Consider the following 12,556-nt stretch of genomic DNA (forward strand, 5'->3'; position numbering starts at 1 on the left):
CAGCAAAAAAAAAAAAAAGTCTCACAGAGGGCTGTCACTAGCTAATATGCTCTGCTGGGAAATTGGTGGTCTTTTTAGTTTTGGTAGTACCATTCCAAACTCAAAACTTCCAGTTATAGGAGACATGAAGAGAGAACGGAAAGGAAATATGTGAACAGAAAGGAAATGATAAAGATTCAAGGGAAAAGAAGAAAAAGGAATCATGTAAAAAAGGGAAAGCATATGTCAGAACAAGACATTATAATAAAAACAGCATTATTTAGTAGTACATTTGGGAATGAACTTCAAACACTTAAAAAAACCCATTTTGGGGACTTCCCTGGTGGCACAGTGGTTAAGAATCCGCCTGCCAATGCAGGGGACACAGGTTTGAGCCTTGGTCCGGGAAGATCCCACATGCCACGGAGCAACTAAGCCTGTACGCCACAACTACTCAGCCTGTGCTCTAGAGCCCGCGTGGCACAACTAATGAAGCCCGTGTGCCTAGAGCCTGTGCTCCACAACAAGAGAAGCCACCGCAATGAGAAGCCCGCGCACCGCGATGAAGAGTAGCCCTCGCTCGCCGCAACTAGAGGAAGCCTGCGTGCAGCAACAGAAGACTCAACACAGCCAATAAATAAATTTAAAAAATAAATTCATAAAAAATTTTTTTAAAAAAATTAAAAAACCCATTTTTACTTTGGATTAGAAACTGAACGAGCTAAGATAAAGCTTAGATTCCATTCTCTATGTACTTAGCTTAGATTAACGATGATGATTCTTTTTTTTAAGTTGGTTTCTACTCTTTAATGACACCATTTTTTTAAATTGATTAATCAATTAATTTTTACTTTTGGCTGCGTTGGGTCTTTGTTGCTGCACCCGGGCTTTCTCTAGTTAGGGCGAGTGGGGGCTACTCTTAGTTGCGGTGCGCGGGCTTCTCATTGCGGGGGCTTCTCTTGTTGCGGAGCACGGGCTCTAGGCGTGTGGGCTTCAGTAGTTGTGGCTCGCGGGCTCTGGAGCGCAAGCTGAGTTGTGGCGTACGGGCTTAGTTGCTCCGCAGCATGTGGGATCTTCCCAGACCAGGGCTCGAACCCATGTCCCCTGCATTGGAAGGCGGATTCTTAAACACTGCGCCACCAGGGAAGCCTGGTGATTCTTAATAACACAGACATTTGAAAGCAGTCTGCCTGAGAGAGAAATTAGCTTCCCCCCTGCTCATTAAAAAGGGGCTCCTATTGTCAGAAAAACATTTTCTTTGCTTGTCTTTGGTTGTATACACATGTCTGAATAGAAGAGGCAATGTGGTAAGAGATGCCTTCAAGCCACTAGGCAACTTCCTTCTCTGGGACTATAACTTAGACTAGATTATCTCTAGGATTACTTTTATCTTTTAAGATCCTGAGCCAGAGATACATAACAAATATATGATATATATGTACCATGATGTGTAATATGGATATCATGAAGAGGAAACAGGAGTACAGACGTCTGGCTTGAGCAACTTGGGGAATGGTGGTGTCACTGCAATGGGGAAGTCTCGGGGGTCGGGGTTGGAGGGGTGTAGAAATCAAGAGTTCTGTTTTCAACAAACTAAATTTGAGATAACAATCAAACGATTATGACTCATCAGCTGCTACTTCTGTACCAAGCAGTCTGGCACAAGGGTGGGAGAGGCAGTGGGCTCGGTTGATGGACTTCCCGTACCCTTGGCTCAGGAATAAGCATACAACCCCTATCAGGGCAATTAAAATCTTCCCTGAGCTTTTGCTGGAATCATCAGGACAGATATTGTCTTTCTGCTTTGAGGCTGCTAGCTGTGAGGTGCTTCAGGAGGCCACTTTGGTTACCACATGGCAAGATCCTGCCTAAGGATAAAGACAACACACAGAATGATGAGGAAAGATGTGGAGAGATGGGGAGGGACAGTTCTAACTAAATAATATTAGTAGCTGGATCTAGCCACGTCTAAAGCAAGATGCATTCCTGAACTTCCCAGCTACAGGAGCCTATGAATTCTATTTTTGTTTAAGCTAGTTTGAGCTGAGTTTCTCTTTCTTGCAGCTGAAAGAGTCCCTACCAATTCACAGATCTATAGGAGCATATACTTGTAAATAAAATTTTATTATTTGGACAGGAGAAATGCTCAGTATATCAAATTCCCTAGATATTTTATCCTTTAAAAAAGCATATCTTCTTGTATCTCACTGATGCCAAATTTCACTTATTTCTGTTCAAGCATTTATTTAGGCCTGTCTGGAAACAAACTCTGAGGATTATGTTAACACTACCTTATTGCTGCATCGGTTTTATCGAAAGCTTACTTTGGGCAAATAAACAAGTCTGTTCAGCATTATTCAGCGCTAGGCAATTTGAAGTACGGGCACCAAGCTGCTTCCCAATCAAAGCCATGCAAATCTCTGCCTCATCTTTCTTGTTGATTTGAACTTACTTTATAAAAGCATGCAAATTGTTCAATTACATACACTGAATTAAAAAGTAAATGGTCCACTGGATCGACATGATTGGGGCTGCTGATTTAGAAGGGTCACCAATAATTAAAGATAAACTTCCCTGAATCTTGATGTGAAATTGAGTGGATTTAGAGCATAAGGAAATGAAGAGGTTCAGTTATAATTAGAGCTGATTTTCGACGACACTTCTAACAGAAATGGATGTTTAGAGCAACACTGGGAAACGGGTGCTGTGTTAAGAGAACAGTATGCTAGGGCTCAAAATGGTCTTTGCAGTTTGGTGTTTCAAAGGGAGCAATTACATACAGTTCCTAGTGGTTTGTATTTTTGAAGGAAATGATATTATGCTTCTATTTTACAGATATAATAAAATATGAAGAAACACTAGACATAACACATTCAAGGTGAAAGAGCAAAGACTGCCAGGAGAGAAATAATAGGCTTCCTCTGATAGCTTACTTTAGAGAGCGGGAAAAAAAGTCAAAGTTTAAACTGCATAAAAACACTTCTTTAAATGGAGACCGTGTTTCCAACTTTTTATCAGTTACCAGAGCCTGGCATCTTAATAAAATTGGCTTATTTGCCCTTAATGAGTAACTTTAATTCTTTGGTTGCTTATGCAAGTCACACACCGGTGAATGAGGGAAAAAGGCTAGCCCTTAAGGGCAGTTTCTCTAATCAATAATTTTGCTTGTAGAAGTGAAGGTTTTTAGGAAGAAGAATATAGAAGGGAAGGAACTGGAAAAACAAGAAAATATTTCAGATGCACTCAGAATGTCAAAAATGACATTCTAAAGGTCAGAAAGCAGATGGTAACTTAAGAATACAGTAGTAGTGTTAATAACAAAGAGGATGTATTAAAGCAATACACTTCATGGTTAGAAACTTGGTATCAAAAGTGGCATTGGGGGCCATCAGAAAAAGAGAGCAGGGACTTCCCTGGTGGCGCAGTGGTTAAGAATCCGCCTGCCAATGCAGGGGACACGGGTTCGAGCTGTGGTCCAGGAAGATCCCACATGCTGCAGGGCAACTAAGCCGGTGTACCACAACTACTGAGCCTTCGCTCTAGAGCCCACGAGCCACAACTGCTGAGCCCACGTGCCACAACTACTGAAATCCATGCACTCTAGAGCCCACGTGCCACAAATACTGAGCCCGTGGGCCCCTAGAGCCCATGCTCCGTAACAAGAGAAGCCACCGCAACGAGAAACCTGTGCACCACAACGAAGACCCAACGAAGCCAAAATAAATAAATAAATTAATTAATTAATTAAAAAAAGAAAACAAGAGCATGTCATTAAATGCATATGCTAAAGAACGGATTAACACAAAGAAGATCTCTTTTCTTCCCTTTTATACAGGGCTCAAAAATTTGTTTAATACTACTACTAATAGTAAAATACTTTGCTGTTGACAAATGCAACTTTTATAAACATTAATTATTATAAGGATCCTGTAAACTAGGTATTTAAAAAACGTATCTACAAAGTATAATATGATTAACATTTAATTTGAATATATTGGTAAATTTTATATTAAGATGTCATATATTAAGTAAATTAAATATTAAATTATATAATGTATTAAACATTACATGCATTTAAATGCATTTAAATCCCTAGGACTCTTTGGCTAAACGGCAGGGCTGGGACTTGAACTGAGATCCTATTACTTCCAGTCCCGTGTTCTTTCCATCATACCAGGAAATCTCTTTCCTGGATCACTGACCTTCAGGCGACACTGGGTTCCTTCATTCTCTTGGTATTGCTCAGACTAAAATCAAATTAATAAGGGCATATTCGTGACCATTAGTACAGACTGACTTATGCCCTGTGAACCTTCCAAAGGGGATAGTTACCTACACAGAGGAGAGCTGGGCTCTGGCCACTTTCTTTCTAGGTCAAGGGGCTTTGCCAACTCAGTTCAAGTGGGAGGGGGAGGGGGAGAGGAGGAGATGAAACAGGAGAAAGAATCACAGAGGGAGAGCTGGAGGCGCTCACAAGGATTATCCAGTCCAGCTCCTCAGTGTTAGCAATGGAAGTGACTTCTCCAGATCCCACTGAGGTAAACGGCAGGACTGGAATCCATGCCGACCACTTCCTGTCACCCCTCTATGCAAGGGTGACGGTAGCTCTGGCATTCCATGCTTTCTTGAGATGGCTCTTTCTACCCTGCTCCTGCCATAAACGACATGAGGCCTGTGAAAATCCATCTGAGGAAAATATGGTGGTCTTTAGATATAGAGGATGGGCCATCTCCTGATTCTTAAATCAATTACTGAATTGCTACTATGTTTGTACTGTGGAATGTATGAATATTTACGGATATGAATAATATACAAACCTGCCTTCAAAAACTTTACGCTTGCCAAGGCAATTTAGTCCCTAAATAATAAAACTATTATAAAATAATTGTTTCTAGATCAGTGGTTCTCAAGCTCTTCGAGGTTCCCAGGCTCTCTACGAGAATCTGATATAAACTATAAATCTGCTCCCCAGAAAAATCCACATATTTTTGTACATATTCAGGGGGTTGCTGGATCTCCTAAAGCCCATCTACTGACCATGAATTAAGAAGCTCTATTATAAGAGATTCACTGAGTTCCACCATGTAAAAATTATCTGAAGAACAAAGACTGAGAGAAATACTAGTTATCACTTTTCTTTGATGCAAAACGATTAAACTTTAAAAATATGTCATCCCATGTTAAGGGCAAAGAAAGTGCTTTCCCTAGTATCATCTGAATGGCCCTCTACAAACACTTATTTTCCCATATCTAATTTTGCGTGTGCGTGTGCGTGTGTGTGCGTGTGTGTGTGTCTCTTATTCTATGAGAATATATTGTTCGCATTCAGAATTTCTGGAATGGCCTTTTCATGTATATATAAAATACAAAGGTAAACCTCATTAAAACCAGAAGAAACAGAGCTTAGCTTATGAATTATTCTATTTCAAATTTTTTATCTAGCTTGGAATGCTGTTTCTAAGGCTTTGATGCTGAAGGGAGCGAAGTCATTAAGATGAGTTGATAATACTGCCGGCATGAGCACTTTCCTCCTCTCTGGTAAAAAAACAACAACAACAAAGTACTTAGGTCTTTTGGAATTCAAATTTCTTTCTTAATGAAAAAGTGAAAGGATGAAATATAACAGTAAAGAAATCTCTACAGAAGTGGGAAGCCGTACCATCAATACTGAAGTTTCAGAAATAATTTCCTAAGGCTTTGAATAAATCAGAAAAAAATTATACCAAGCCGTTTATGTTAAAATATTTTACAAAAGCAGTTATCTTGTTACATATTCTGAAGCAAATAAATGGAGCAGTTAGAATTAACATATTCTTGAGTATCCTGGCAAAGTGGACAAAATGATAAAGCAAAGTGGGTAAGAGGACAAAAATAAGGAGGTTTCCATCTAATTTTTAAAAACCTGTAAAGTAAAATACTTTAGGTAAAATACTTAAAATACTAAAATACGTAAATACTTAAAATACTAAAATATAATTCAATTTGACACTTTGCTAACCTCAGGTGGGAGAAAGTTAAATGGAAGGAAACGTGACCCAAGGCTGGAGAAAGGGTTTAGATCCCTTACATGTTACCAACATTTTAAATGGATTAGAAACACAAATTATTAGCAAATAGGCACAAGAGTCTGGAGAAGTGATTAAAAATGATTATTTATAGAACAAACAAAAACTTTCTAAAACATCAATTTATTAAAATTTTCCTTGAAAATGGAGAATAGCTCAACGCAATCAGAATCTCAACAAGCATTGTGAGGCAGTACAGCTCAAGTTTAAAAAGACCTAATGTTAGTGCTAGATAGATTCTGATTAAAAAAAAAAAAATCCACAGAGAACAGTTCACAAGACGGGGATAAACATTCACCGTGAAAGACCCACACAACTCTTGAAGTTGAGCTTTTATGGAGGGAGGTGAGAGAACAAAAGACAGACTAGAAATGATATAAACAAAGAGACTTCAGGCTTAAAGTCAAGGATCAGTCAAAGGGAGGACAAATCCACCTTTTCTTCATATGGAACTACTGACATTAAATGTATTTAAAATGGAAAACAATGAAGCTGAGGTAAAAAAAACAAAATGAAGGAAGGAAGGAAAGAAGGGAGGGAGGGAGGGAGGGAGGAAGGAAGGAAGGGAGGAAAGGAGGGAGGGAGGGAGGGAGGGAGGGAGGAAGGGAGGAGGGGAAAAAAGGCTACATTGAGACATCTCTTCTGTGTTGAAACAAAACATGACATCAGCATAGGTGCAAGTGAACTTATTCATTTACAATACACTTCTCTTCAGTAAAGCTGTATTAATGAATCAGGACGTACTTAAAGGGTCAATGAGAGCATATACATACCACAGGCTGTTTTGTGATGTCCACCAAGTCCTTAAGATTATAATATTGATGTTTCTCAAAGGCCGAAAACAGCATGTCTAAAACGTGTTGTTTATCAGCTCGAGCTCGTTTCCCATCTTCTTTCTTTTTCCTTTCATATTCAATCTATGTGCAAAAAGCAAAAAAACCCCAAAGGCATTAATTCAACATGCTCACTCTGAAACACAGGCACTCTCTTTTCAGTCCTCTACGTGACTATTAGATTTTAAGCTGCAAAGCAGCAGGTCAAAGAGTGGTGGTTCAGTACCTGGGGTCCTCACTGCTCCCAGGGCTCCTCAGACCTTCAAGGCTCCAAGAAGGTATTAAAGCCCATCTGTAAACCGTTTTCATTATTCCCTAAAGCTTTACATAATGTGTCCATTTCCTCCCAAAAAGCCTTTCTTTACCGAAATTACATCAGTTCAGCGTGGCCACCAGTTAGCTCATGTTGATCACAAAGTCTAATTTGCAGTTCTTTGTTTTTGATTACCCGAAATTCAGTGAAATAGTTTATCTGCTACATGCAGTTTGGTAGGCAACATCTTTCAAAATTGGAGTTTTTCAGGGCAGGAAGAGGGTTGAGGGGCAGGCAGATCACAGAACAGGTTCTCTAGGGATGAAAAGTTTGGGAAACATTGGTAAAAAGGAAAGCACATGGGAGGTGACAGGAGGCCTTTTCTCCTACCAACTGTGTGACCTCTTTGAACTTGCTTCTTCTGCAAGATGAAGTAAGCAGTGACATGAAGAGAGTATATAAACTCTCTCCTAGTGTTACCGTCCAGAGACGTGTGCATTTGTAAAAAAATTACCTTTTTATTGAAAACGTGCAACTTACTTGCATTCACGTCAGTTGATTAAGCTTTTAGTTTTTTTTTTTTTTAAGAAAAACTTTTTTTTTTTTTTTTGTCGCACGCGGGCCTCTCACTGTTGTGGCCTCTCCCATTGCGGAGCACAGGCTCTGGACGCGCAGGCTCAGCGGCCATGGCTCACGGGCCCAGCCGCTCTGCGGCACGTGGGATTCTCCCGGACCGGGGCACGAACCCGCGTCCCCTGCATCGGCAGGCGGACTCCCAACCACTGCGCCACCAGGGAAGCCCAAGAAAAACTTAATTTTGATAAAGCCTCAGGAACTATATGTTATAGGACATGTATATAAACTGCAGCAGCCCACCTGGTAAATACAGCATCAGAAGGGGGGGGGGTGAAAGCTGCCAAGAGAACAATCTTCTGTGCATCTCTATAATCTAGAGACTAGCTTCAAAGACAATGAAATATGTTTCAAAATGTACAACTAAATTAGGCACAAATTCCAGCTTCATATAGTTAGGCTTATTCTCTGGATTTTAACAATAGAGATGTAAAAAGATAAAGTCTAATTTCTACTGATGTCAAGACTAAATAAAAATATATCAGAGACTTTCAAATTAGAGGCAAGAAGTAACTGACAACAAGTATCTGTCCTTCAATTAGATAAAATTAGGAGCTATACAAGGAGAAAGGACTAAATTGAATGTCTAAATGTCTCAATTTTTATGATATGTACATCTTGGGAGTAAAACTCAAAATCCATTCATCTCCTCAACAGATTAAACATAGATTAGGTGCTTGGTATTGCACTAAAATATGGGGCAAATAAGACACTCTCTTTCAAAAGGTATCCCTTTCTTAGGGCTTGTGTATTAAAATGTACAGACAGGGCCTTGAGCATTTTAAATGTAGTAATAGCACAGAGCTACCTAGAACAAGATCATGATGCTGAAAAAAAGTGCAAATGCATGGCACAGACTGTATTGTTGGGGAGGAATGAAATCTAGCTAGTCTCAAGATTTTCTGGGTGGAAAGAGCCTGAAAGAAAACAACTGTGGGCAGCTACAAAGGAATTGCTAAAGAGCAGAGTGACTAGAAGAGCTAGAAGCAAGACTGCAGAGGGGAGAGACCAGAGAAACCCATGACCAAGGGGGAAATCCATGCCTTCTCAACTTGAGGAAGATGGAAGAACAGATGAAAAAAAAATGCACTTAAGGAAAAAGGCAGAATTACAGATTCTGCCCCAATTCTGAGAGAAAGGAGGCTGCAGAGATAGCCAAGACCAACAGAGATCTACCTGAGGGCCACTCAAGGAAGAATTTTCTTTCTCTCGGGTCAAAAGAAGGATAGAAAGAACTAAGACAGTGGCTGTATGATGGAGAAAGAAATCATGACAGACCAGGACAAAACCCACAAATCCAAACAGTCTTTGGATTAAAAAAAAGAATGAGATCATGGAATGTCTTAAGGGATTAATCTTTAAGCCTTGCTCTGCTGACCAAGGTCTCAAATATGTCATTATTTCCCCCTATTTACATTTGTACTTAGTTTGCATCCTGACATTCCCTTCCACAGGTGCACTGTATTTGAAAGGGTTTGCTTTGTCCACTGTGATGGACAGTCTAGAAAGGAGGGCCTGGTAAGAGTATGAAAGTCCGGACCACGGGATGAAGATGTTATAGCCCTTTACTCTGACCAAGTGGGGGATAAGAGAAACTTAAATTGGTATCTAGAAAATAGTGGGAGATAGAATCAGACTAAGGAGGAGTGGGGAAAGCCTATTCCCTTCCCGCAGGCTTGAGTGGGATGTGGGATCTCATTTAGGGAAAAGCCATTGGTCCTCAAGAAAAACAAGACAAAGAAGTGGGCACCTAGCAAAAGACCAGTGCTAAGCTTTTGTACTCTAAGTATGGAGCTACAGTTGTACGATATTCTGTCTTCTCTTCTGTCCCAGCTTTAATTTATGCTGAAAGAAGATGGAAAAAGTTAAATTAAGGAAATAGGAAACAGAAGTTATGGTATATTCAGCTTCCACCCTTAGCCATCTCTTCCTTGTGTAAAATGACTCGAGGGCTTCCCTGGTGGCGCAGTGGTTGAGAGTCCGCCTGCCAATGCAGGGGACATGGGTTCGTGCCCCGGTCCGGGAAGATCCCACATGCCGCGGAGCGGCTGGGCCCGTGAGCCATGGCCGCTGAGCCTGCGCGTCCGGAGCCTGTGCTCCACAACGGGAGAGGCCACAACAGTGAGGGGCCTGCGTACCGCAAAAAAAAAAAAAGACTCGAGAAGCTAGGAAGATGAACAAAAATGTTTTCAAGTAAAGAAACGTGCTGGTAAAGCAAGATGGCCCAGTTCAGAGAGGACATACATTCTAGCTGGCAGTGGAGAGAAAAACTTAAGTGTTTGTTATCAAGTTGTCCCAACCCTAAAGCCATATGTCAGACCCAAAAGGACTGAAGAAAAGAATTTAGAATAAATTAGAAAGAAACTTCAAAATCAATATTGAGGATAAGGGACTTCCCTGGTGATCCACTGGTTAAGAATCTGTCTTGCAACACAGGGGACGCCAGTTAGATGCCTGGTCGGGGAACTAAGATCCCACATGCCTCGGGGCAACTAAGCCCATGCACCGCAATTACTGAGACCACGCGCTCTGGAGCCCTCGCGCCACAAGTAGAGAGAAGCCTGTGTGCTGCAACGAAAAATCCTGTGCGCCACAACTAAGACCCGCCAAATAATAATATAAATAGATATTTAAAAAAATACTGAGGATAAGATTAAGAGTCAGATTAGGTTGTGATTTGTAATGTTAATGAGTAGTGAGAAAAGCATCAATTCTACACAGAAATTTAAAAAAAAATCTTGGTTTACATGTTTCAATCTCAAAACACTGCATTTAACATTGCTGCTTTCCTTCTTTAAATTGCGGAGAAAACAGACTAGACTTGTATGCTTGTCTTTCTGTGTTAACCACGTCTATCAACGGCTCAATAACCCAGGGGACAGTGCAGCCTAACTTTACGTTTGACTAGTGAAATAAAAACACTTAAAAGCACACCTGAAACTAACACAACACTGTAAATCAACCATACTTCAATCAACCAAATATTTGCAAAAGAAAAAAAAAAACCCTTAGAAGTGTAAACTGAAAACCCAGACATATCTCTCTCTCTCTTTTTTTTTTTTTTTTTTTTTTTTTTTTTTGCAGTACGCGGGCCTCTCACTGTTGTGGCCTCTCCCGTTGCAGAGCACAGGCTCCGGACGCGCAGGCTCAGCGGCCATGGCTCACGGGCCCAGCCGCTCCGCGGCACATGGGATCTTCCCGGACCGGGGCACGAACCCGTGTCCCCTGCATCGGCAGGCGGACTCTCAACCACTGCGCCACCAGGGAAGCCCCAGACATGTATCTCTTTAATGCCCTCAGGGCCTGTACTATAGGATAACCTACAGAAAAGATTGTTTTAAAACAAAATTTCTGCAGTACAGCATCATTTAAATCTTTTTTGATAATGTCCAAGATAGGCTCATAACCCAAATTCTGCTCTGTGGTATCAGGTAGTTCCAATATATGTGTAACTATATAAAGGGACTGAAATTACTTCCATGATCATTTAGTTATTAATAACTGTTATACTCAGGACAAAGCTAAGATCCCTGAGGTAACTTTTCTCTTTTAAGCCAAACAGTGTAGAAATGGCAATCTTAATATTGCACTTACAACTTTGTGCTACAAATAAAATTAATTCTACAAATAAGCTACAAATGATATGAACTAGTCTGTTGAGGAGAAGACTACTGTTTTGCGATAATGCTATTTCTTCTCACTTTAGCTCTTTTCCCTTTGGGCATTTTGTTTTGTACTGGCATTATAAGGAAATGACCCTCAAAGCAGTCATACTTCTAACTTCTTAGCAGCTACCACAAAATATCAGTAGGAGAGTTACTGGCCTAGAAATAGCTTTTATATTATATGAATTTTAATTACTGATCTTACATCTGTCCCCAATGACCACAGACTACAGTGTAACCAGCTGCATAGAAATAAATGTCAATTCAGAAAGAACATTAAATTTAATCTCCAGTTACAAATTTTTACAATCCAAAAAATCCGTCATATACAATTTTACTTTCAAAATAAAAAACAAATTATTCAAGACTAAATCGCAACCAAATGTTGAAAATCCATTGTGGATGTGGTACCGAGCTGTTCAACCATCATTACTGAAACAATAATCACAGACTAAAATGATAAATGCCACCCACTGCCAATTAAAATATTATAATACAGATGTCTGTAAATTTCGAGATTGTTGTTTGCAGAAATACTTTGATTGCTTTGTCAAGGCAGTCTTTGTGGAGGCTTGTATTTTAACTTTTAAAATGAGCATGACAGCCTTGAATATCACGGTTTGCATTTTAAATCCTTATGAGAGACTCCCCCCCACCCCCAATGCTCCTGTTTCTGCTCAGTGTGTTGTTATCTCTTGGGAAGAAATTAGTTCTTTAGAGTTGATCAGTCCTTGGTGTGCAAATTCAAATGAACGAAGCATGTAACCTTATACTACACTATATACTACAGTAGGCAAATATTGCCGAAAGGCCTTTAGATACAGTCCTGCAGGCATCCATTTTAATCAGCAAAATTCCAAATTTATACAGATACCTGAAAACAAAACAAAAAGCCAAGCCAACCCCCCCCTACTGCCAACAACCCTAGCTCTGAAGACTAACACAGTTGGTTGCCACACAGAAGGAAACAGAGTATGCATAAAATAAATTTTCTTTTTAGTTCCTGGGGGTTTACTTCAAGATTTTATGTAACAGTTCTATTACCTCCAACAGTAGTTTTCTAGTTCAATTTTTCTAATTCTCTATCATTTTCAGACTAAGAGCTCTTGCCAGGAAAAAAAGGGAAAG

At 40.1% G+C, this 12,556-nt stretch overlaps 1 protein-coding gene across 1 annotated transcript in view; it reads right to left on the bottom strand.

The window, feature by feature from the left end:
- GTF2F2 (general transcription factor IIF subunit 2) overlaps positions 1-12,556 on the bottom strand; it is a 155,073-nt gene that overhangs the window by 7,511 nt on the left and 135,006 nt on the right. Inside the window, exon 7 of the mRNA XM_007466461.1 lies at positions 6,818-6,961. Within this exon, the coding sequence (XP_007466523.1) occupies positions 6,818-6,961 (144 nt within the window). The remainder of the gene's footprint in view (positions 1-6,817; positions 6,962-12,556) is intronic.

The sequence above is a fragment of the Lipotes vexillifer genome, unplaced genomic scaffold (assembly GCF_000442215.2).
Source record: "Lipotes vexillifer unplaced genomic scaffold, Lipotes_vexillifer_v1.1 scaffold384, whole genome shotgun sequence".
Lineage (NCBI taxonomy): Eukaryota > Metazoa > Chordata > Mammalia > Artiodactyla > Lipotidae > Lipotes > Lipotes vexillifer.